Source organism: Aptenodytes patagonicus, chromosome 6, assembly GCF_965638725.1.
Source record: "Aptenodytes patagonicus chromosome 6, bAptPat1.pri.cur, whole genome shotgun sequence".
Classification (NCBI taxonomy): Eukaryota; Metazoa; Chordata; class Aves; order Sphenisciformes; family Spheniscidae; genus Aptenodytes; species Aptenodytes patagonicus.
In genome coordinates this window covers 53,729,561-53,754,565 of record NC_134954.1, presented here as the reverse complement: position 1 = coordinate 53,754,565, position 25,005 = coordinate 53,729,561, and the positions used below count along the sequence as shown (strand labels likewise).

General features: G+C 37.1%; 1 protein-coding gene across 3 annotated transcripts in view; it reads right to left on the bottom strand.

The window, feature by feature from the left end:
• LRP2 (LDL receptor related protein 2) overlaps window positions 1-25,005 on the bottom strand; it is a 135,440-nt gene that overhangs the window by 72,731 nt on the left and 37,704 nt on the right. For all 3 annotated transcript variants that reach the window (XM_076342668.1, XM_076342670.1, XM_076342669.1), the window contains exons 8-27: window positions 24,642-24,785; window positions 23,102-23,221; window positions 20,617-20,745; window positions 18,751-18,920; window positions 16,274-16,497; window positions 15,274-15,480; window positions 13,415-13,617; window positions 12,638-12,778; window positions 11,466-11,669; window positions 10,377-10,569; window positions 9,045-9,170; window positions 8,618-8,748; window positions 7,736-7,873; window positions 6,544-6,825; window positions 5,124-5,363; window positions 4,373-4,492; window positions 3,870-3,986; window positions 2,771-3,148; window positions 1,621-1,869; window positions 239-450 (exon numbers count right to left, since the gene is read on the bottom strand). In XM_076342668.1, coding sequence (XP_076198783.1) covers window positions 239-450; window positions 1,621-1,869; window positions 2,771-3,148; window positions 3,870-3,986; window positions 4,373-4,492; window positions 5,124-5,363; window positions 6,544-6,825; window positions 7,736-7,873; window positions 8,618-8,748; window positions 9,045-9,170; window positions 10,377-10,569; window positions 11,466-11,669; window positions 12,638-12,778; window positions 13,415-13,617; window positions 15,274-15,480; window positions 16,274-16,497; window positions 18,751-18,920; window positions 20,617-20,745; window positions 23,102-23,221; window positions 24,642-24,785 — 3,728 coding nt within the window. The remainder of the gene's footprint in view (window positions 1-238; window positions 451-1,620; window positions 1,870-2,770; window positions 3,149-3,869; window positions 3,987-4,372; window positions 4,493-5,123; window positions 5,364-6,543; window positions 6,826-7,735; window positions 7,874-8,617; window positions 8,749-9,044; window positions 9,171-10,376; window positions 10,570-11,465; window positions 11,670-12,637; window positions 12,779-13,414; window positions 13,618-15,273; window positions 15,481-16,273; window positions 16,498-18,750; window positions 18,921-20,616; window positions 20,746-23,101; window positions 23,222-24,641; window positions 24,786-25,005) is intronic.

Genomic DNA, 25,005 nt, shown 5'->3' with positions numbered 1-25,005 from the left:
ATAGGAAAATCAACTTATAGCCTGATGTTAAAAAAGGGCTTCTTGAAAGCATTCGGTTTTCTTTTTCAAAAAGCTGTATGAAATGTTGGCTTAGTACCTACAAAGTTGTTTCACTTTGTCTATGTTATCTCTCTTCTTACTATACTGGGATTTCCCTCGTCCCCTTTGTTAACTGGAGATACAATGTCTTGATTTTCTCTCCACAAGGAAGAGACAAGAATAACTCAGCAAAACTTACTATTTTTCGGTCAGTCCCATTTTGATAAGCACTCCAAATTTTATCCTGTGTTGTATCAGACCAAAAGATACGATCTGTGATTGAATCAAAATCAATAGCCACAATATTCCTCCCATCCCGAACCAGAGAATAAATACTGTGTGACTGAGAGGTGATGTTGTCCACAACAATTTGGTTACGACTTGCCACCAGCAAAAGAAGATTCCCAGACTCTGTCAAAGGAAAAGAAATTAAAATAAACCAATAAGCTATTCAACAGTAATTTTGTAAGAAACACTGAGTAATTTGACATGGCTTTATAGCATCAAAGCTTTTTATCTAGATATACATATTGAAAGGACAAATTAAAATGAGTTCTCAGGCCAAGATATTTTATCATACCCAGTCTGTCCATCCTGACTTTTGGATCTACCTTGGCTTTTCTCCACCCTTTTTTTCATCATTTACTCTTTCTACTAGACTCCCCTTCCAGTCTCATATCTGGACCTCAGGTCCTCCTCCCCATTATCCAGCCAGTTTGCTGCTTACATCCAACCCTCATTCCTCCATAAGCCACTCTCAGCTCTCAGTCCTGATTCAAACCCCAAAGTTCTTTGTACCACCAGTTATTCTACTCAGCTTGGCTCCTTTTTAGCCCGCTTGCTCTTTTTTCCCCCTTTAGACTGCATGGGGACCAGGGAGGAGAATAAACAGATTACAGGAAAGCCATAGGCTGCTATGGTTAGATTGCTGTGCAGCAGCTTACACTGATAAGCTGCTGAAAAACAACTGAAAAGTAGCAACCACAAAGACAGCAAACTATGAGAAACTCCCTATTAGTAAGGGCCAAACTTCTTTGCAGGTAAGTTGCAAGTCTTCCACAACTTGAGTATATCCCTAAACCAGGAAACCTGTGGTGACAAATTCCACTGGGTATATGGCTCCCTCTGTACTGTCAGCGTACTACATAGGAGACACAGAACAACAGGCAGCTAGCCTGTGTCAGTGTTGTTTGCTCTTTAGAAATGAGCAAAGTGCGGCATAGGCAGTAGGTAAGTCTTGTGAAAGGCTGGGATTTAAAACACTCTGTGAGCACTGAACTTTCTAAAGAGCAAATTTTAACCTATGGCTTACAGGTGCCTGGCATTGCTTTTCTCCAGAATGTTATTTTTGACCATTCCAGGATTAAAAATTACAGTGTTGATTTAAATATATTGTTTCAAGGAAATAATAGCTTCCAATTAACCCCTCAGCTGACAGTTTTAATACTCAAGGTCATCTGCCATGAACAACTTTAAGTGGCTGTTTACATCAGCTCTTTTAAAGGAGAACAATATGAAAATGGCAAAGCTGGACATTTTCCAGACACTGTTGTCATTCTTTAGGTTGACAATGTTCCTCACCTGCTGCTTTACAAGTCTTCCCATTGGTTTCTAGAATGTATCCTTCATCACAGTAACACCTAAAAGACCCTCTCTCATTGTAACAATGCTGACTACAAAAGCCTGGAGGGTCACATTCATTAATATCTTCACAGGTCTTGGAGTCATTTGCAAGCTGGTATCCAATAGCACAGGTACACTGAGCTCCAAAGGGTCCTTGAATACATTCATGAGTGCAGCCAGCATTATTGTCAGAGCAGCTCTCCTGATCTGAAATGGGGTTGGCAAAGGAAATAAGCAAATAGTTAACAAAAGCTTCTTATGCTAAATTTAATACTTTGCAGTTGTATTACTAGCCTAAGACTGCTGCTAAAACATGATTGCACAATCATCAGTTATGCAATGTGAGACTGGACTGAGGCCCTTTTGCAAAATATAACACACACAATGCACATAAAGGCAGGTAACAACATAGTATGTACTATTGAATCCCATTAAATGAATGCTAAACAGAAGGCTCTCTAAGCATTTATAACAAATTTTTCAAAACTAGCTAGAAATGTACAAATATCTACTGTACCACTCCAAACCTAAAGTTGTATTAATAACCAATAATTTAAAATCACTTATAATCATACCTGGCTGGGGTTCATCTGAGAACGTGCATTGATTAAAGAGAAGAAGGAGGAAAGAAGGAAAGAAAGAAAAAGGTTATGCTTAAATCAATTCATAATCAACATAAATACAAATTCTGGCTACACGTAAGCTTTTAGATTTTTTTCATTATTTTTGAAGTTAGAAATTTAAAAGAAAATATTAAGGACTGAATCACATTTCATCTGAACTTAAAGCATACCATGCTTTAGTGAATGTGTTCAGGAACACAAAGCTCATTCCCATATTGCTATATAAAGACCTATATTGAAGTCAGCGGAAGTCACATTTGAATTCAGAGCACAAGATTGGACATAGATAATGAATTCATCTGTCATCATCATAGTCTCCTTTCACTGCAAGCAAGTTCCACTTAGTAATTTGAGCTCTAATTTCAGCGTGCTTACAATTTCTGCTAGAAATGTTGCTGCACTAAATACAGCATGCTGAATATTCCATTTCTTTCTGAAGCCGTAGCACATAGTAGGCTATAGTAGATGCTTGAACAGTAACTTACTGCACAATGGGGATTCATCAGCTCCATTAGGGCAATCGGCAGAATTATCACATACTTTGCTCAGATTCACACAGATACTGTGACCTGGACATTGCCACTGCCAGCTGGGGCACCGGAAGGGTTGAGTAGGACAATCTCTCTCATCACTCATATCCCTGCAATCATTATCACCATCACAGATCCATGCTCGATAGACACAGTTGCCATTATCACAGCGGAAAAGAGATGGAGGACAGGTCCTGGCAGGACATCTATGATGTTCATCTGAGCCATCTGCACAGTCAAGATGGCCATCACATTCCCAGTTAGCAGGAACACAATTGCCATCTGATTGACATTGGAATTCATTCTGGTGGCACATCCCTGGTGGTCTTGTAGCTAAAACAGTGACATTGAACAGTTCAGAAGCTGTTTCAATTTTAGGCAGAGAAGCAAAATCACTATGTTCAGTTCATCTCTTGCACAAGTAGTTACAATACTATTAAGAACTGTGTTGCTTTTAGATCAGGCCATAGAATCACAGTCAGTCAATCTACATGACATGTCAGAATCCGACCAATTTAACTCCTACTTTATAATATGGTGAACAAGGCAATTCAACCAGTGTTATATTTTGAGCAAGCACATATTGATATCTATGTATATTGATATCTATGTACATGGCCAAAGCAATACAAAATTACTTGCCAAAACTAGTTTTCACTGCCCTTCATTGCAACATTTTAACTAACTTAAATGTAAATAATTACTCAAGGAAAAGTTTCAATCTAACTTGCATGGATACAAGGTTTTCAGCTTTCTAGATCAATAGATTCTTAATTTTACTTTTAAACCCTGACACTGAGGTGCCAAGTAAAAGAAAACGTTAGAGCCAAAAAGAATGCAAACTCTACTCTTTGCCAGAAAAATCTACTCTTTAGCTGGAACCTACTGCGTTTGAAATTTCTGCTCAGAAAAATGACTTATAGACAAGTTTCCCTAAAAAGAATTTTGAGGTTTTAAGGACAGTAGTGCCAACCACTTGATATAGCAGATAAAGAACATTTTCAGAAGCATCACCTAATAACTGAAGCCTTTCTTTCAGCATCAATATACTTACGGCAATCAGTCTCATCTGAGTGATCATTACAGTCAAAAACACCATCACACTGGTAGTAAGTGCTGATACATTGGTCTCCACTTAGACATTTAAACTCTGTGGCACTGCAGTTATATACTACAAAATAAAAAAAATATTGATGTTATTTATTTATTTTACAGAGCTAGACTGCACCCAGTTTTTCTACAGGTGCCCAAGTCAGATATGATATCAGGAGTCCAAGTTCCACTGAAGACCATGAGTTCCCTGGGACACAGAAAATGCAGTGACCTTGGAATCTACAGAAAACAGAGGAAACAGATTTCAGCCCTCTGCAACCAGCCTAGAGATCAAAGGGCTTACTAAAATGCTAAAACAAGCATCAGAAGCAGTGTGAATTTATGGATAGGTTTATTATGCATTCTGCTATCTTGGAGCCGGTAATATGAGGTCACCAAAGACCCCTCAGGGGGCAACAGTGAGGAAACAATAAAGCAGCATTCAATAAACAAAGTTACACTTACTGCAGTCACGCTCATCAGCACCATCTATACAGTCTTTGTCTCCATCACAGACATAGAATGGGTCAATACAGCGATGGTCTGGACACTGAAATTGCCTGGGTTCACAAGTACCTGTGAAAGCTATTAAGAATGACAATAAATGCAGATGCGTTTCTTTTCTCGCTTCTGAAATCAGCATAATACTGAGACAGTAGAAAAACACTATCACTAACTTGCAGCATGTAATGCAGCAACTAGCAATCATATAAGTTACAAGCACTAATACATTAGTATCAGGTAATTGTTTATTCATATGTAGGCTTGGACTCATGCAAAACAAACAGAATATTCCACTCAGTGGTAAATAATGCTAAAGAAAGTATATGGAAAAACTACTGTCTTACTTCTGGTAAAAACTTCCAGACTAGATTAGCTGACTACACCATTAGTCACTACTGAGATGAAATAAGTGCTTAGAACATCTAAGCTTTAGCTGCTTTTTGCTGTAAATTGCAGTGGATGACATTATGCAGCACCATGATTATAACTATCACAGTTGCCCCTTTCTATTTTTTTTTAATTATTTTTCTGCATTCTACTCGGCTGTGGTAGTTCAAATTAAATGGGTTTTCCACATCTTATGGACTGCAACATATTAATCTAACTTATATATTAGTTCTTTCTTCCTAATTTCATTTATCATCCTTACACCAACAGACATATCTATGTAGACATACACAGTTGTTTAAAAAACGACAGTTGTGATACTCACTGCAGTTTTTTTCATCTGACCCATCACCACAGTCGTTATCAGTATCACACAGCCAGATCCTAGGAATACATCTTCTGTTATCACAGGTGAACAGGGTTACAGGGCATGAAGTGGGTCCTTGTGTAGGACAATGCAATTCATCACTGCCATCAAAACAGTCATTATGTTTATCACAACGCCAGCGACCTGGAATACACTGTCCACTGGCACAGGTAAAAGCTGACGAAGCACAAGTATTGTCTAAATAAAAAACAAAACAGGAGGACACTTTTATAAAGATCACCAAAACTTGCCTTCCCTGCCAGAGTATTCAGTACGTTTACAGAATGCCTAAAATATGCATCAAATTCTAAAATGCACGTTGCTTAAAATGCAAGTGTCTGTCATGCCAACATGCTGCAGAACTGAACAGAATACTTACAAGCTTTTTTAAACTGCAAGAATCAATAAAAAACTAAATTGTTAAGCACTTCAAAACAATCTGAAGAACAAGAAAAATAACTTCTTCAAGTAGTCATTTGCTTTATACTTTCCTTTTCCCCAAAAGACATTCTAGTTATTCTAAAATAGCCCACTAATAAGAAATAGAGTTTATACCTTAGTCATACTAGTTAGTCCTATGCATTAAGGAGCATATTTTATTAATGTGTCCTGTTTTCTTGTTTGTGATTTAAAACAAGAATTAACTCTGAAGAAAGAAGCACCAAATATGTCATAAAAGCCAAGAATTCTTCAATATCTTATCAACTATAACTATCGCACTGTTCTCTCAATTTACTTGATCAACAAAATATTTTGTGTGAGACACTTTACAGTAAAACCAGGAAATGAACCAATGTGTTTTTAATCCACTTCACTGTAAAAATCCAGGTGAAACAAATAGTTCAGAAGTGCCCAAATACAATGAAAACCATAAAATTTCTATTCAGATGTTAAATGAAATAAAAGATGCTGCTCTGGTCTTAGAGGAAGGTTAGACAATGCATATGGTTTTGTTATTTTTCTTCTGGTGCTATTTTTAAATGTCTTCATCTTTATTAAGATGTTTGTCCCTCCCCATGCATCAAAAAAAGACAAGCAAGTGATATTCCAATATCTTTCAAAATTTACAAAAAACTAAGAATAAAGACAACTTTTTTCTTTAGAAGATAAATTTTTGTTACTCTGTAAATTGAATTTTGAGAACTAGTGAGATATGAATATTTTCATGCATTGTTTAGGTGGCCAGTGTTGAACCCCGTATTCCCAGGAGTTATCTGAATAATTTCCAAAGTAACTCATCTCCCAGGTAGATTTCAGGATTTATCCACAGATGCAACCCTAAAAAATTGGGGTTTATTCCAACAAACTCAGGCTGACCCATGAAACTTTCTGAACTGCAAACAACAAATACTAACTGTAAATTACAGGAATTACTTACTTAAGGAACCACAGTTTTGTTCATCGCTGTTATCATGGCAATCATCGACACCATCACACTGATAGTATCGAGGCACACATCTTCCATTACCACAGGAAAATGAGTAGGAGCCACACTGCAAAGTGGGTGGCTCATTGGATGGATCTTCAACACATGTCAGCTGATTTGAAGCCAGCTTCATGCCGTAAGGACAACCACAAACTCTCTGAAAATTTGGTACAGGGAAGCAGAAATGGCTGCAGTCTCCATTGGGATTTGTTCCTCTATTACAGTAGTTAGAGCCTTAAAAAGTGATAGAGAAGGTCAATGTATACACTACTGATAACAGCTTGGGAACTATTAAAAGTGCATAGAAACTGTAAAAGAATGTTTTACAAAAAAAGGTGCTGTAGCAAATCCTGGTTTTGCATACACTGCAAAATAGGGTCAAGTTCACTGATAGTAATAGTAGCAGTAAGTCATAATAATAAGTCCCACATTCCATATACTTTTCATTGACACAAATGTTTATGGAAACCAAGAACATACTATTAAATTTCATCCAATTTTCTGCCAATTTTCAGCAACTGCCTGGAAACAAGTATACTACCCCAAATGAGGACCTTTGTCTGAGCAAGGCTGGGAGACCTGATCCAATCTTTGGACACCAAATGGGTGGTGAGCCTTAGCACACGGTTTGATCATAAGTTTCATAAGTGCATGGGGTGTTTTACTAAATTAACTACAATACCAAATCCTTGTTTTAGATCATAGACTTGCATAGAATTCAGCAGTGAAAAGAAGAAAAAAATCAAACTTATGCACAGTGATTACTTTAATAATAGTAGTTTGATTAATAAACGTTTACCCAATTCCTCAAAATAAATATTTCTGTTTAACTAATACTTTTACCGGAAAAAGAGAAATACAAGGTTTTAATTGGTGATACAATTACGCAAAATACAATGGAATCATAATTTCATTTTACAAGGTTATTAAATAAGGTAACAGAAGTGGTGAAGGAAAACTGCATACAGTCACAGAACAGTGAAATATACAACGTGTGATTGCAAATGCCTGTGCTGCCTCCCCTGCATGTCAGTTACGATTCAGTAAAGCCATTTCTAAAATTGAGAGTGGAAACCTGCTGTCCTGATATTTTGTCTCTTATTACCTATTTCATGTCTTTCATCTGTAAAACAAAAGAGCTCACCTATTTGGGAATGAGCATCGTATGCTTTAACATGCATAATGTTACTAATGCCCCTTCTAATAATAGTCATTTCTCCTCCATCAGACTTCCTCACTCGAACTATTCCACCAAGTCTCCAATCAGTGAAATAGGCGTAACCTGTTTTGAAAGACATTTAACATATAACAATTACAGAGCAATATGACATAAAAGATCAAGTATCATGAGAGAAAACTGCAAAGCTTTTCATGTACATTTAATAATTTTTCATAACTGAAAAAGACAAAAGGACTTTTATCACTAATGCAGTCAAAGTGAGTCCTTCGGTCATAGGCAGACATAACTTAGAAAAACAAGCCCTCTCAGATTTCACTTAAATTGAGATGTAACAGAGTCAACTGACATTTCAAATTCCAAGGCAATTTTAGAAGTCATTCATTAAGACAACTTTCCAGAAAATTTTAGAATATTTTTACACAAAATCAAAAGAGGTCAGATGCTGACATCTTTCTTCACACACAACATAAATCCAGTGATAAACTCTACATACAATTAATAAAATCCTGAAATTGCTGATCATCTCTAGGGAGGCGATTTACCTTATCTGTCCAGTATGAGTAGCCCTCCTTGGAAGCTATAATTAGTACAGCATATGTGCCTTATTGCACTAAAAGAGTTACCTGATCTGCCTCAAATTATGTAAATACAAATATGCATTAAAACAGTCCTAAAAATGAGCAAGAAGTACTAACTATATATTTTTGTAGAAACTTTCAACAGTGCTTTTTATAGGAAAAGCAGCATTGCAAAGGCCATGTTATTTTATCTCATATACTCACAGATCATCATATGAAAAAAAAATCTGTGGTAATAATAGATAATATTTTTCAATGCCAGACTTACCTCCAAAAATAGTAAGGCCAAATGGGTGAGTCATCTGAGTAATACGTTCAAGAGTCCGTCTGTCCAGTCCATCAAAGGTGCTGTGCTCAATTTTATCAAAAAAGGCATCCACCCAGTACAGCCTTAGAGAACTGGAAATAATGAAAATGTCATATCTCTTCAAATGACATTATGTCCATTAGGAAGCACTAACATTGTCTCAAATAATAATCTTAAACCTGACAAGAGGCTATTGGGGTGTGTGGGGAGGGATTCTGAGAAAATCTTACATTTTACAGGCTTTTCAACAAATTGAAAAATAAGGTCTTCAATACGAAAGTGCCAGTGCACACAATCTGACACAATTCCTTTATTTTTAATCCCTAACAGTTTAAAGGAAGAAACACATTTGCTCAAAAAGCTTCTCTGCCTTCTGTGTTGACCTCACCTCCAGTCAATGGCCAGGCCATTAGGCCAGCCTAGTGTTGTATTCACAATTGGCAAGGCATGGGATCCATCACTCCAGGCCCTCATGATTTTCGCAGGACGGAACCAATCTGTCCAGAATATATACCTGAAAAGACACGTCAGAAGACACACAAACCCAGTGATATAACATAATTAAACAGAGCAAATGTTTGAACAGCATTAACATTCTCCTTTGTACCACATATTCACATACCTTACAAAAATACAATTTTATGTTGACCCTCTCCCTCTCCTCAATTGGTAGTGATACCAACAATTAATATTTACCCTGTGTACAACAACTTCCAAAATCTTCAGAAGTGGTTTGTCCCTTTAGACATAAAACATCCATCACTTTGTTAAAATTGTTAAGGATTTCACTTAAGTGAAAGTTAGTACTGACAGGCAGGAAGAATCAAGCAAAAATGCATCTTCCAGGTAATACTTACAAGTAAGCATGAATATTACAAAGAATTTTCTCCTGATCCTTTTGACTTATGCCTACAGTCAAAGAGTTGAAGCTAGTGTTAAATAACTTTACAAAGCAGCGAACAAAAAAGGCTGGGATACCCAAGGATCCAAGTTCAACATTATTCTTATGAAATTACTTCCAAAATAGTATATTTGGTTACTAAACATGAAAATTCAATGTCCAAGAATTAAGAAATTCAGTAGTATGGCGGTAGGAAGCTGAACTATGCTGTGAAAGAAATGCTCTTTTGGCATGGCCAAATAACACAGAGTATTGAATTTGAAGTTAAGCATTTCCATCAAAGAAAAGTAGGGCTTCATTTTAAGTACACTGAATCACATATTGTAAGGTCTGTATCAAATACAGCCAGTAGTATCTAATATGTTTCAAATAAAGAAATTCAGACAGAAAAAATAAAGGAACCAAGGTTAGCATTCTGGGAACTGAAAGTATATTAAAAATTATTTAGAAAACTTTATCTTTCAATTATGAGAAATAGCTTTCTAATCTGAGTGATACAAAGAAACAAAAAGTTTCTTTGCCTGTTTATCAACACACAGGAGTAAAAGAAAAAAAAACTGGTGCTTTTAAAGAGAATTCTTTTGAGTGCTTCTTTCATGCGGAATCTCTATCACCTTGCCCTTTCCTCTGGGTGCTGAATCCTAGGCCAGAATAAAACAAACAAAATAAAGACAAGAGAACTGAAATGAGATGGTATTTTGGAAAAGAACACAAATCCAAACAGAAATCCAGAATGAGATGTAAATCTAACCTCACCAATTCTGCTTAAACCATAAATTTTTTCGTATAGTTTCAAGTGAGAATCAAAGCCAAACTTACCCAATAACAGGATGAACCACTATTGATCGAGGATTATTTAAATTCTGAACAATAGCTCTCCTAGATTTATCTGCCAGCCTCATCACACTAATGCTCCTGTATCGAGGGTCTGTCCAGTATAGATTTTTTGAGATCCAGTCAAAGGCCAAATCTTCAACACTTTCCACTCTATTAGCCGTAAGAATTTCTCTTCCTAGAATTTGTAACACACATAATGATGGTAAATGTTTAGGAACAGAGGAAATAACATGAATGCAGTATTCCGTTCACAAAACTAGTGGTTTCCCTTGGTAAAAATACTGCCTCTGTGCTACTTAATATAAAGACCAATAACCAAGGGGAGGGGATGTGCCCTTTGCTCCAGGTGAAGGAGGTATATGTTCGGGAGCACAAACCCAGAAAAGGAGAAATAAAGACTAGCCAAAGACGAGACAAAAATCTGTCACTAAGTTTACACTGAGGAGTTTTATGAACGAAGGAAGGTCAGTAAGGTCAGTGCAGTAAGGACATCTTACTCAACAGCGAGACCTTACCTACTCTTTGCATAGTAATGGTCAGCTGCAGTCTACCATTACTCTGACCCAAGGCAGCAAGGAAGCTCAGAAGACTATATGCTGACTTTATACATAATTGATCATTATTATAAATTGGAGAGAAACATTCTTCACACTACCACAAATAGGACTTCTAAAAATCTCACAACCATAATGTTCTTGTTCTGTATTACAGTATCGTAACAAACATCCTGCTCTCCAGATAGGGAAATTAGAAAGAGAAACTCAGTTTCATACTACTGAAAGGCATACTAGTCTGCATAAACAGACTGGTGATGACAAATACTAGTTGTGAGAAGTGCTACAAATAGTTCATTCCCCAAACACATTCAGCAAGTTTGCCAAACAACAGGAGACTTCAACGAGCTTAATATGAGTTGAACAAACATTTTTTACAAACATTTTCCAGATTACTGGGGTGACACTGAGATTTATCCGTAAATCTCACAATGTGGCTTTTTGTGCTTCTTTTTAGAAATATATATTCTACTCTCCTTACCACAATTACTCTACAATTCCTAAGAATGATTCTCACCTGAACCATCAGTTTTCTGTTTATAGATCATGTCTTTACTGGTGTCTGAAAAAAAAATGGTGTCATCCTGAGCACAGAAGTCAATTCCAACAAAGTATGAAGGGCTCCCTGTTACAGGTATGATCACATCTTCCTGGGTGGAGAGATTAAATGGGATCCCCCGCACTGCCAGCTGGGATGAAAACAGCAGGAACTGCTGCACAGCTGCAAAAGAAAAGATCAGACACAGTCTTTACTTATTCACAAGGTGAAAAAATTGAGCATTAATTAACTGTAAAGCCTTATTTTCCTTTGGCAACACAAATAGCCTGGAAATAGAAAAAAGAAGAATGAGAAAATAGGAATTTAAATATACACAGACCTAAAAACTGAAGAAGAAAACCAAAACCCAACCTAGAATATTAGGTGATGTGGTCAGGTATTCCTCTTGCATTGTTACTGTGCAACACACAGTTGTATTCTGTGTATTCTGTAATACACCTTTACAGAAAACATTATCCCTATGGAAGCAGAAATCATCTTCTGTGCTCACCTCTTTACAATCATCTATAAAAAAGTAACTCACAGGCTTTGTGGAGCCACCATATAACCAGACCATATCTGAGCTAGCCAGATAAATGCATGGTCAAATAGTAAAACTATAGACAACATATCTGGCTTAATTTGCCAATAGATACACATGGTAAACCTCCCATCAGTGACAATTCTGCACTCAAACAGGAAGCAGCAGATTGGTGATGGAAGCCCACAGCTCCAAAACTGAATCTCTTATTCTTGCCATATGTGTTCAAAGGGAGAAGACCAACCTAATCTGCACATTACGGCACAGGAAAGCAGGCTTACGTGTTCAAAATAATGCAAAATCTGCATATTAGCAAGCGTCTATGCTTGATTTCAGGATTAAGAGCTTAATCATACAGCTGTCTACACATATTCCATACCTAACTCTCTTAAAATGGTCATAAAAGGTGGTGAGTTTAAGTTGTGGCTTGAAATGAACATCAGCAGAAATTATTGCATTTAAAGCTGTCAACAAGAGCTGTGATGGAAAAACATGAAGTCCTTGGCATACTGAACCCACAAAGCTACTGAAGAGAGGAAGGATGTTCTAGAAATAACTCTAGAGCTAACGGAATAGTGCTACTTCCAAAAATCATAAGGCATTTTCTCACCAACACAATGTCGTCCATCTACGTGTAGATCAAAGCCCAGTATACATCTACAGCGATAACCTAGTCCATCGTTATCTGTTTTGTGGCTGAGAACACAGATCTGTTCACATCCCCCATTATTACTTCCACAAGGATTTCTTACTGGAAAATAATACAGATAGGATTATAACTTCATCTATTAGCCTAATGGCACCATTATCTTGATTTTTCCGGATTTTTTTCAACATCCACAATAAATCACATAGACTCTGTGGGAATTACATCACATGGAAATCATACACCACCAGTTCTACACTAGCATGCACCAAAATTACATTGGAGCTAATTGGCATTCAAGGTATTCAGCTCTGTACAGAGATACTCAGCACACAGGATTGAGGCCATAATCTGGGCTACAGTTTTCTGCATATAGATCTACTTTAGAATTATATCTCACAGAATTCATTCACACTGGTAGCCTTTTCCAACTGCACCCTCATTGCAGTGTGAAGGAAAAAAAGTCCCAAACACCAATACTGCTCATAAGCACAAGTTTGACTCTTCCAAATATCAATATATTTAATAAGCGTCCCCACTCTTAAACGTTGCATTTGACAGTTCATTAGCTACAGGAGCTGAATGAAACCACTGTGTGATAAAAACCAGTCCAGTTTTACAATACAAATTTATGTATCGTAATTATTAGTTCTTTACAGCAAAATAAGTCTCTCATAATTTTTACCAACTTTTGGTAAGATAGTTTCTAAACCTCCCTTAATGATCTACTTACTGTCTTACCATATGGCTGCCTGGCAGCATGGTAAACTGTCACTCCGTAAGGTCTCAGTGAAGACTGGTAGATCACTTGAGGGTTAGATTCTGAAAACTTATTAGCTTTCACCAGCGCCATTTTGGTCCAATCAGTGAAATAAACATTGTGTTCAAATAAAGTGATTCCATATGGATGAGGAATCAGTGAGCCTCCATGAGCTATTGTTCTCCTGTTATAAAGATGGTTTTAAAATTATTTACAAAATATTATCTAGAAAATAACTTTATTAACAGAGGAAAGGATACAGGATTATTAATTCATTCACTGGCTTTTGCTTCTACATAGAAGCTGCCAAAGTACAAATGAAAAAGACCAAATGAACTGAAGAGATGAAGCTAAACATACAGGGTACATAAACATAAAAGATACAGCAGTGAAAACAGAGCAAGCAAAAGTGTTAGCAATTTCCAAGAAAACACAATGAGTAAAGACAATGACTCAAAAATGTAGGAAAAGATTCATAATGACTGATAGAAAACTAGAGAAAGAGGCCAAACAGAGGAAATCTAAGACATCTGTAGCAATTTGAAATATTCAAGAAACCTTGAACGTAAAAAATTTATGGCTGCAACAGCCACTGGCCAAAAATAAAATCCTATGTGAGCAGTTAAAACAAACAAACAAACAAACCAACCAACCCCCACACAACACTTTGTTTGGCTTGAACTAATCACCCATGCAAAACCAAAGAAAACCAAATGCTAATAAATTGTATCTATTCTATGCAAGATATTGTGACAGTATTGTTCTGGATATATATTAGGAAATAAAGAGAGACATTTAAGTCCTCACATAATACATAACAATAACACTACAATATTATTTTCATGGAGTCATGAAGGAAGGTCTACAAAATCAGATTAATTCTACAGCTCTACTCTAACAGTTTCCCAGGTGATTTAGATTCATGCTGTAGGCATGCAAGATGTGACACAAATGGATAGTAAGCTGTATTTTAACATTCTTTGCAGACTATGCCATTGCCTCATGCCCACCTGCACGACATCTACAAGATTTTTGGTGTTGCTGTGAGTTATGTTTTTATCTCCAAAAACCAGAGATTTTACTAAACACATTCTTGTCTTACTAAAGCCTGATAAAAGAGCAAAGATACCAGCATTATTTTTATAATTTTGTAAGTAAAAAAAATACATTGAGCAATAAACCTGTCAAATGAGCAGAGGACTGTTTTTCAAGTCCATATGTAGGAGGTACGCTAAAGGGGACAATTTTTTTCTTGTGCTTGAGTAACAGAGACTAATCACAGATGCAGAGATAAGCAGGCTTTTAACACTATAGTGTAAGAGACAGTCCCATAAAAACTCAAGGACTCCTTTCTTGCATGCTGTGATATTCCCCAGCATCACAACAGGGTGAGTGATGACTTAATTTCTGACAGCAAAGATTTATAAAATATAAGAAGAGCACTTAATACCCATTACACAAAGTGGTGCTTTGGAGTGGAATATTTCAAATAAATTCATTCATGAAAAAGATGCAAAGAAATTATGATGGAAGACAATGTATATAATTCAAAAATAATAAAAAGCAAATGCTATAAAAATGTATACTGTAGTGGTGGACTATAAAGAAGTACATTATAAAAGAAGTGCAATAGGTACTCAAAGAAAAAGGACGAAGAATGATGGAGGAGTTAAGGATTGTCTAGAAGTAGCATGACACCATAGATATCAAGGTGCATCACATTCATTGTGTTGTAATTTTCATCCTTTGTGTATCTCATTTTGTTAGACAAATCTTTCTTTGAAATAGATAAAAAATAATCAGTGTATCTGTAACCTCCAAGGAATAATATTTCTCCTACCTTTGAAGACCATCATAAGTTACAGTCTCAATGTAATCAAATCGGCTGTCAACCCAGTAAAGTCTCTTTGATACAATATCCAGAGTTATTCCAGCAGGCCAGCCTAATTTTGTTTTTATCAAATCCTGACGGTTTGTGCCATCCATGAAGGCCCTTTCCACTTTAGGATCACCAGACAGACTATCCCAGTCTGAGAAAAACAAATAACTATAAAGGGAAAAAAAAATAAACACAAACAAAACTCCCATGTTTCCTTGAGATTTTACAAAAAACCAACATTTTACATGGAATTTAAAACCAGCACCCTTTCAGGACAGAGCTTGATTCTCAGCTGGCATACTATGAAAACACACTTTATACCTCCTGCCCAAGAAATAATTTGCATTTTCTTTTATACAATGAATCTAGAAAGAAACATGCTTTCACCCAAAAGACCTCAGAAATACTGAATATCCTTAGTAAAATACAGACTTAAGTGTACTGTCAGAAATAAACCAGTGACAAATAGATGCATCATGAAAGCAGCATCCATCACTACAAGTTGCATGAAATTCCTCTTCCCATTCTCTGAGGATCCAAGTTTTCATGGCTCACATACATTTTTGAAGCCTGTTGGGTTGGGAGACACTAGCTTCCCTGGATTCACCCCACCACTTTATTTCAGATAGTAGGAGGTGTCTGGATGGTATCACAACAGAAATCTTTCAGGATAACTTCTACTCTTCTGCAGGGCAATTCCAGTTTCCCTGTTTTCAGAGCTGCTCATGCACATACAACTGTAGCCATAAAACAGATTCCGCACATTGGGAATAAAAGCAGTGCACAGCCCTCCCATAACAATTTAAGGTGTAGAATAGATTAGGATAGAATGTAAATGTTTAAAACATTTTATATCGGATTCTAAAATGACCAGCCTAGCTATTTCTTAGTTCTCCTCCTTTTACATGGGAATAAAGGAATTTCTGACATCTTTTACCATTACCTGACACGTATCACTTACCCAACAGTTGGATCAAGTGCTACTCCTCTAGGATTTCCAAGATTTTCAGCAATAAGTGTCACACGGTTTGTTCCATCCAAGTTAACCATATCTATTCTGTTCACACTGGTCTCGACCACATATAGTTTATTGTTAACCCAATCCACTGCTAGATTTTCAGGTGTGTCAACTGAAACATTTAAAACTTCTTGGAAATCAGAGCCATCAATATTAATAGAGAAAACCTGAAAACAATACAAATATTGTCAGTGCCCCCATGATGTTTTGCTAATCACAAGACACATGGCACTTGTCCTTTATCATCACATTGAGCACAGATCCACAACTGGCCACCAGATAGAACCAAGTTACCCACTAAGTTGTTCCTTAGCTTAGTTTTTTTTGCAAAAATTTGGAAAACAATGCAAAAACTACAGGAAGCTTGCCTTCAACTAGCATTTCTGCAAAATGGACAAGGTAACAGACTAAAACAGCCTTGTGCTTTGGCAAACATGACAAATTGCTGGATTAAAAAAAACAGATGAGGAAAGCGCATCTTGCTTTCCTGGAATCTAGCAAAACCCAGTATTTTCATTAATTGAAAACAAATGCACATGCTTTAGCAAAGCTCTCATCAGCGACCAGAAGCAAGAGGGGGAGCTCTTACTGCACCAACCACTATGGGGAAATTGCAAAGTGAAGAAAGGGAAAGCTCTCTGTCCTAACAGAAAGGAGAAGGCTCAGCATTGCTTCTAGTCTCCTTTATTAAAGCTAATTTTAAGAGCATCATGCTCAAGAAGAAATAGTGTTGTTATCTTACAAGCAAGCTGAGAGCTACATGAAGCAAACAATATAAACACAATATTTTTATATATACAGTAATCATGTGATTATAACACTGGGTAATATGAAAAGCCAGGAATCATTATCCCTTTTTTGGAACAACAGCATGAGGTTTGGAATGTATTTAAATGAAAATACAGATTACCACAAGTAAATATATGCAAGAAAAATAAGAGCTGAAATAGTTGCATCATTTTAAATATTCTTCAGGTCCAGGTAATAATAATCAAGCAAACCATTTAACTGTCTATTCTGTTCTTTGGAAACCTTGTTGACGGAAGAGCTTATGGGCATTAGGTTATCAGGCAGTACACTAAACGAGATAAAGATGACACAGAACACAACCCACAATTTTCTCATTTAGTTTACATCTTAATCTAAAAAAAAAAAAAAAAGACAACCAAAACAAATCCCCTAATAATACTTTTATTTTAAGACATCAGGAGGAAATATGCATCATATAAGAAAATTCTTAGTGTCATCTAAGACACAAGTGAAAACTAGTGTTTTCATCTGGGTATTCTAGCTAGGACTTAATTAGATTAATTAATCCTAATTAATTAATTAGGATTTAACTATATTGGGGCAGATAAAAAGGCAGTCCTGGCCATCTGGGGTGTGCCGTGAAAAAAAACGTATTATCTTTTGTTTATACCTTTTATGGAGATAGCATAAGTCTGCTGTATCATGAAAGTTCAGATTTGACCCTGACTTAATTCAGCCATTGTCAATGCAATTGCAGTAATGGGAACCCACTGCAGTGAAAATAAAAATGCCAGAATTGTGAACAAGTCAAAAATTGTGCATACAAATCCTCTCCTTCTTGACAGCCATGCAGTGTGCTTCCCAACAGAACCAATGTGGGACTGTAGTAGAAACTATAGTTTACAGCTTATGTGTACATTTCAGAATAACAACAGTGATACGAAATTGATCCATACGTGGTGTCAGCAGGAGGCAGGCCATGGATTCTCCCTCACTCTGCATGACAATCAACACGTGGATGAAGATTGTGGAGTTCCAACATTTGACCTAGGACTTTTTTTGTTTCATTAAGTTATGCTGAGAGAAAAAGCACAAGGGTGAAGTCCAACTTTCACAAGGGTCTCCAGACTGTTTTTTAAAATTACTCTGTTTTACGGTATCTTGAAGCTAAAATATTTCCTCTTAAAAAAAAAAAGTAACAAAATATTGGCTCATTACACAAAATACTGTCAATATTTGTTATCCAAGCTCAATTACAGTGCCATTTGAAGTATATGAAGAAATCTGATTTTTATCAACTTGGAAGGCACACAGCTTTTACATTTTAAATGATCATGTTTCAAAAAATTACCAAGAAAAATTTGCTCAGTTTTGAAAGAATGTCTACTATTTCTCTTAATTAGTTTTTTGGACTCCATCTCAAGTAAAATTAAAAGTTGCTCAAGACATTCCCATATAATAGGATTCTTTGTTTAATAAGTCACATGTAATAGTATAGCTTGAAAAATGCAGTCATTAACATAAAACATTTCAAGGAGCTTTTTTGTTAGAAAACAAAAATACAGCCAGCTTCTGCTCTCAAAAATGAAGGCCTATCAACACATTCTGCCTCTTGCAGTTCTCTACTTCCACGTACACAAAAATATATTTTTCTTGACATTTCTACCCACCTTATCTTGCACTGTATCAGTCCAAAAGATTCTGTGCAGGTAAAAGTGAAAGTCCACTCCAACTGCAATGCCACGATTCTGTGACTGCACCAAAGTACGGAAACTTCTTCCATGAAGATCTCCAATCAGTAAATCACGGCCATTGGAAAAAATAATTGATGCAACACCAGCTAAAAGCAGGGGTAACAAATATATGACTACTCTGCAGGCAAGCTATTTTGCAAAGGGGCATTGAAATATATACACACTGGTTCATACACACTGGACACAAAGGTTTAAATAGACGCTCAGACTACAATCTGTATAAATGTTTCTATGTGAGTACTAACTTGCTTCGATTTGCCTTTGGTTTCTAGACTTGGAGCAAACCAGGCAGGAATATGTATTTAAAGCCCTACCAGGTAAAACTTTTACAAAACCCCTGTGCATCTAAACTCCAAAAGACTATTTTTACTCTTCTGTTTCCTTGCTTTAGCTTCCTTAATCAAAATATAAACTTTCTTAAGATTTTTCTGCCCCATGAGATTCAGATATTCCTTGATTCTAGCAGGCAGGCCGTGTTTCTTATCTTTTTATGTACTGCTCTATCCTATCCACCTTCTTCATTCTCTCATCTCACCAGAAAATCTTTGCTGTATCTTACAATAGAAGAGAGATTCCAGCAAATCATTGAAGGAAAGCTCACTTTCAAAGTAGATGCCTGTTGAAAGGCTCAGTGTAAGTCTGACAAGAATACATTTAAGTCCACATCCTATTCACCCTATACAAAACCCTCCCCAATTAAAGCTAAAATTAATCCAAGGAAACTGATTTAGAGCAGGTATGAAATTCCCCCATTAATAAGATAGAAAATCAACACTTTACAAACAACTCACTGGCCCAAAAGTCACACTAATTGGAATGGAAAGCTTCTTGTGAAAGACACAGAATTTTTCTGGAAACAGAACAATCTTTCCCAGTGCTGGCATATGCATGTCTTAAAACAGTCAAGCATATTTCATTAACTCAAAAAACTCCTTATTTTTGAGGACATACTTAGAAAATTATGAGATGATGACTGCTCTGCAGACGTGGCTGAAGAAAGAAGGAAGGGGGAGGGAATTGGGCAGTTCATGCTTCTCTAAGAAGCAAGACTGCTTATCAGCTGTGCCAAACAGGGACTCCCATTCCCACTGAGTTCCTGCAGGCAGGAACACCTAACTCACACAAAAGCTTGTTAGGCTATTACATCTCCACAACGAAGGGCTCCCTAGGGCCTGCTTTCAGAACAGAGCAGGAGGTGAACAACCAGGAGCAGCTGCCTACTGTTGATGGGGAACCACACTGTGAGGCAAGCATTCTTGCAGAGTTCAGACTCTGGGACACTAGAAGCCAGGAGCATCGTTTCTCTCACAGGCAAGCGTTTGAGCTCACCATTCAGCAAAACCATCTTCTTGCATGGCGCAGTCCTTCTAGAAAAAGTGAGGTTTCCTGATTTCTTGATCCCACTGAGTTCCACAGAGAGCAGGTCAGGAAACTGCCTCCCACAGGAGCAAGATTTTTTCTACTAAGGAGGGCTCTGGCAACAATGTCCCAACTCTGCAGAAGTCAGGAATGCTGAGAAAGCACTGGAGGCCAGAAGACATTGTTTTGAGGAGAAGCAGCCCTGATGAGGCACTCAGCTCCACCAGCCTACAGGTGCCAGCAAATGCAGTCTCTCGATATTTGCTGATGTTCTGAATGCTGTCCTGACCTTAAGTCCTTAAGGCCAGAGTTAAGTTAAAATCAAACACAGTTGTATGGCATAGCCATGCGAACTGCCCCATTTTATCTAGCTCTATCTATTAGTCCAACAACAGCAGGAGACTTGCACTGCTGCACACTAACCTGAAGTGTTGGCCCGACAATGCCGATGATGCTCTAGGAAATAACCTTCCACACAGTGGCACTGGTGATGTCCCACACGATCTTCACACAGCTGGTCACAGACACCCCACATTTTGCAGTCATCAAAATCTGTCAAGTGAATAAGGCATATTTATAAACAATGCTTTGTATAAAAGGGTTGTCATTACATTTGGGAAGCTGCAAGTTTGTCCTCTCTGCTTGCTTTATATCTGTTTGCAAAACTGTGGCATGGGAAAAGAGGTTTTGTATGTTTTTCCACAAATGTTTCAATTTTCTATTTCTGGATAACAAAACAACTGATGTTTGCTGCCCAGGGACCTACCCATGCCCTTCTCCCCTACCCCCCCAAAAAAAACCCAGGAGAAGAGGAAAAAATCATTGGAAGGGATGTCATTGTCTACTTTCCACAATACAGAATATGTCTATGCAGTATTCTTCCTGCAACAGATCTGCACACTTTGCATACACACACCTGGCTGGATTTAAGCCCACTCTGAAGGGGAGCCCTACCTTTACGTTAGTGCAGTGCTCAAGCTAGTAAGTCCTGCTAAAAGGCAGTGTTTATTAGCTCAGACTTGGTACCATGCTAACAGGTGTCTGATTTCCAATTAAAAGCTGGCTGTGCACCAGAACCAGCCAACAAAAGTACAAAGTAGTTCACTTTGGCATGCAAAATACCATATAGGTAGAGTCTGCAGCTAGGACAACCCAGCAAGTTCTCACAGATGGGCTCTACAAGCAATTTCCAGGGTTGCTGCAGAATCTTTACTTCTAAAATTGTGAAATATTTAACTAGTCATCTTTTAAAAACAAGGATTTTTAAAACTCTGATTTTCTTAAAAAAAAAAAAAAAATCAGATCTGAACACTGTCTGGTGTTTCATCCTATCTGTGGTTACTTAAAGCCCAGGAGATTTCTGACACAACTTAACACATGGTTTTGACATTAAAAGTCTGACCTCCCTCACTTGAAAACCTGAGTAGAATCAGTACATTACATTGCTGGAAACAGGTAATTCTACTGTTATGCCAAAAAAGGAGAAAATGAGATCTCAAATATTCTTCCTACTGGAACTTCTGGTTTTAAACATTTATTAACACATAAGTGAAAATTAAGTCTTTCCTAGATAGTACATTCTGGTACCGAAAAAATGTTGTTCTCAGTAGCTTTCCAGCTTCCATATGTGTTAAAAACCTTCAGTATATAGTAAGCCAGAAGCAAACAAAGAGAAGACAAATTGAAAAGACTTTGGTTTCAAAAAGTAATACACTTTGCTAACACTATAGTTCCATTCTTCTGGCCTTAAACCAGTAACATTGATTTAAACTAAGATCTGGAATTACACAATTCTGACTGTGAGCCGTTCCCCCATGACAATTCTTGCTCCCACAACAAATATATGCCTAGATCTTGGCAAACCAAAATACATTGATTCAGATTTACAAGCCAGAATCAGATAGCTAGGTTTACAGGGCAGTCAAAGAACAACACAAGACTCACTGAGACTGCACCAGGTTTGCGAATGTGTCCTTCATGTATCTGCCACATGAGAGTGAAAGAACAAAGTAAATTTTGTGCCTGGAGTCAGTGCATTGATTCCTCCTCTCTGTTAAGAGCAACCATGCTATCATTGCAGCTCATAGAGCCCTAGGCCACCCAGTATTCTCAAAAATACAGAAATATCATTAGAGACTGAGCATCTGGAATACTTTCAATAGCACAAACACCATAGCTTGCTTTGAAAACCTGTAACAGATTACCCAGTTTCTTTTATTAGGCAGTGCTAAACTTCATGATTCTGAAGTTACTCTATTTCCAGTTACAGAGATAAATCAGTTGTACTACCAACATTTGTGCTACCAAGCCACAGCAGCTACAGAATAGAAACGCAACACCAAAATACCTCACTTACTTACCTTTACATTCTTGCAAATATTCTTCATTTTCATGTAAATAATGTATATACTGGAATGTCACAGGAGATACAGCCATTCCATAGTGCAAATACAAAGCACCCTTTTCATTTTAAAGTACAATGTTCTACTGTCTTCATATACAACCACTTTCAAAACCTACCAAACACTTGAATATCATTTCCAGGCATACACCACCACACATCCCTGGAGCAGAAACAAACTCTCTTCATCTAACCACTAAAAGACCTGTAAAAAAATTTGATAATAAAACAGCCATCCAAGAGTAAATCTTTTTAAACATAATCATGCTCTCACTATGTCTTTAATGGTCTTATTGGAAGAGATCTTTATGATATCTCTCTGGTTTGTTTCTGTGTCACCATGCTGCCATTGTACTACTTAGATTTTTGTTCTTTTGCTGACTCTTGAGATTTTCTATTTGCCAGTACATCTACCCATTTGGAACTTACTCGCCTTCCTGGAATCCAAACTTTCCCAGTGAGCTGAGAGAAGGTACTAGATACCTGCAATCACTATACTTCACTTACCAATACAAGTACGACTGTCATTGCTACTTATTGTATATCCTGCAGGGCAATAACACATCCCTCCTGATGGAGATGAATGACAGCGATACTGGCAACTCAGAGCAGCGCAGTGTGATATGTCTAAAAAGGAAATAAAATAGTTCAGAAATACAATTACACATATTATCAGTAGAACAGCTTTTTGCCTTACGAACAGTTTCAAAGCTGTAGTCTTTTCTATGATGAGTCTACAATTTCAGGAACAGCTTCTTGAAACAAACCTGCACAAGAAATTATGTCTAAAGTTCCACAAAATCACATATGCTTACATACATGCAGGCAAGGAAATGGAAGACAGAAGATAAGCTACTGTTTATAATAGGTTTTCAGAACAGAGTTAAAGGATAAGCATCAATCTTATATGAACCACCACTGGTAAGTGCCATGTAAAAAGCTGCACAGAGGAAGCCATCTGCAATGCACCATACCTTTCTCTGGTTTCACAAGACATACTTGTGAACAACACATCCTTGAGCTCCATCTATTGGCACGTAACCTCATCCTTTACTCTTTTATGCAGAAAAACCCTACTACATTATATTAAGAAGAATACGCATGTTACTCCAATATATTAGAATATATTGGTTGGGTTGTGTCCATGGAGAATCTCTTTATCCTTTTCTTCTCTCTTTCCTCTTTTTTTCCCTTCACCACTTCTCCCTTTCCTTGTACTACTACCTAATAAACAATTCAGTGATAGGTGATCAAATTATGATTGTAAAGCACTTGCTGACTTCCACCTCCTTCCTTTCCATCTTCCTTTTCCTCAATTTCTTCTGTTAAACACCTTGCTTTGCAGTCCACATCTGATGTTACTACTAAACCACTCAGCAAAGCAAGAGACACTTTTTTACAATAAGGTTTAATTTCCTATTATTTTTTCTCTCCTTCTATTCCAAAAGGCATGATTTTATTATTACGAATTTTCCTCTTCCTAGAAATTAAAAATGTAAAATACCCTGGTCCTGATTCTCAGAGGGAATCAATGTTCATAAGAGTGAAATTAACAGGAACTATGCATGCTCATTGCCTTCAACAGAGAAAACCCAGTATACCACTAACTGGAGAACCAGACATCCCAGGTGAAAAGGTATTTTTGAAAAATCTAATCTAAGTGACTTAGCCAAGGCTCAGGATACACTAATTCAGTCCTGTGTTCCAACCAGTACACAACATTCCTTCGTACTTACAAAAAGGGAAAAACACAGATATTTAAACAAAAAAGGCATATAGCACACCTTTCCCTGCCTTCTTGAACACATTTTAGGATACGGAGAGTGAGTTAAAATCCTTATTTGTGAAACTTTATGTACAGATTTACAAAAGAAATGGTCTGTTGGCAGCATATATGCCTCTTTCAGACCATCCAGCCAAAACAGTGCCAATAAAATAGTGAGCTTCCAAAATTTCAGCATTGTTTAGGAGACAAAAGGTGAACATAAAAAGATATCAATGCTGATGTATCTGCTATTCTGTGTATGCTTTTGATTCTAATACATACTGCAATGTCTGCCCGCAGTGACGTTAGTTTCATCTTCTCCTGCAGGGCAGTCTGCAGCCCCATCACACACTTTCCCAATTGGAATGCAATGCCCTGACCCAGGGCAGGCCCACTCTCCCGGGTAGCATTCATGGCGACCACTTTCTATGGAAAAGAAAAACAAGAATAATTGAGGAGTATGTTTCAAATAATACTTAGAATTTCTTCCCTAACAGCTTCCCAAAGCACCTCTATCCTTCATTATTCAGTTTCTGGTTCTTGCACACAGCTGGGAAAGACTATAAAAGAAACATCATCTATATACTTCCTCGTCATGCTTTCTTTTACCTTCAAAGTACAATGCAAACAATACTTGTGCAGACAC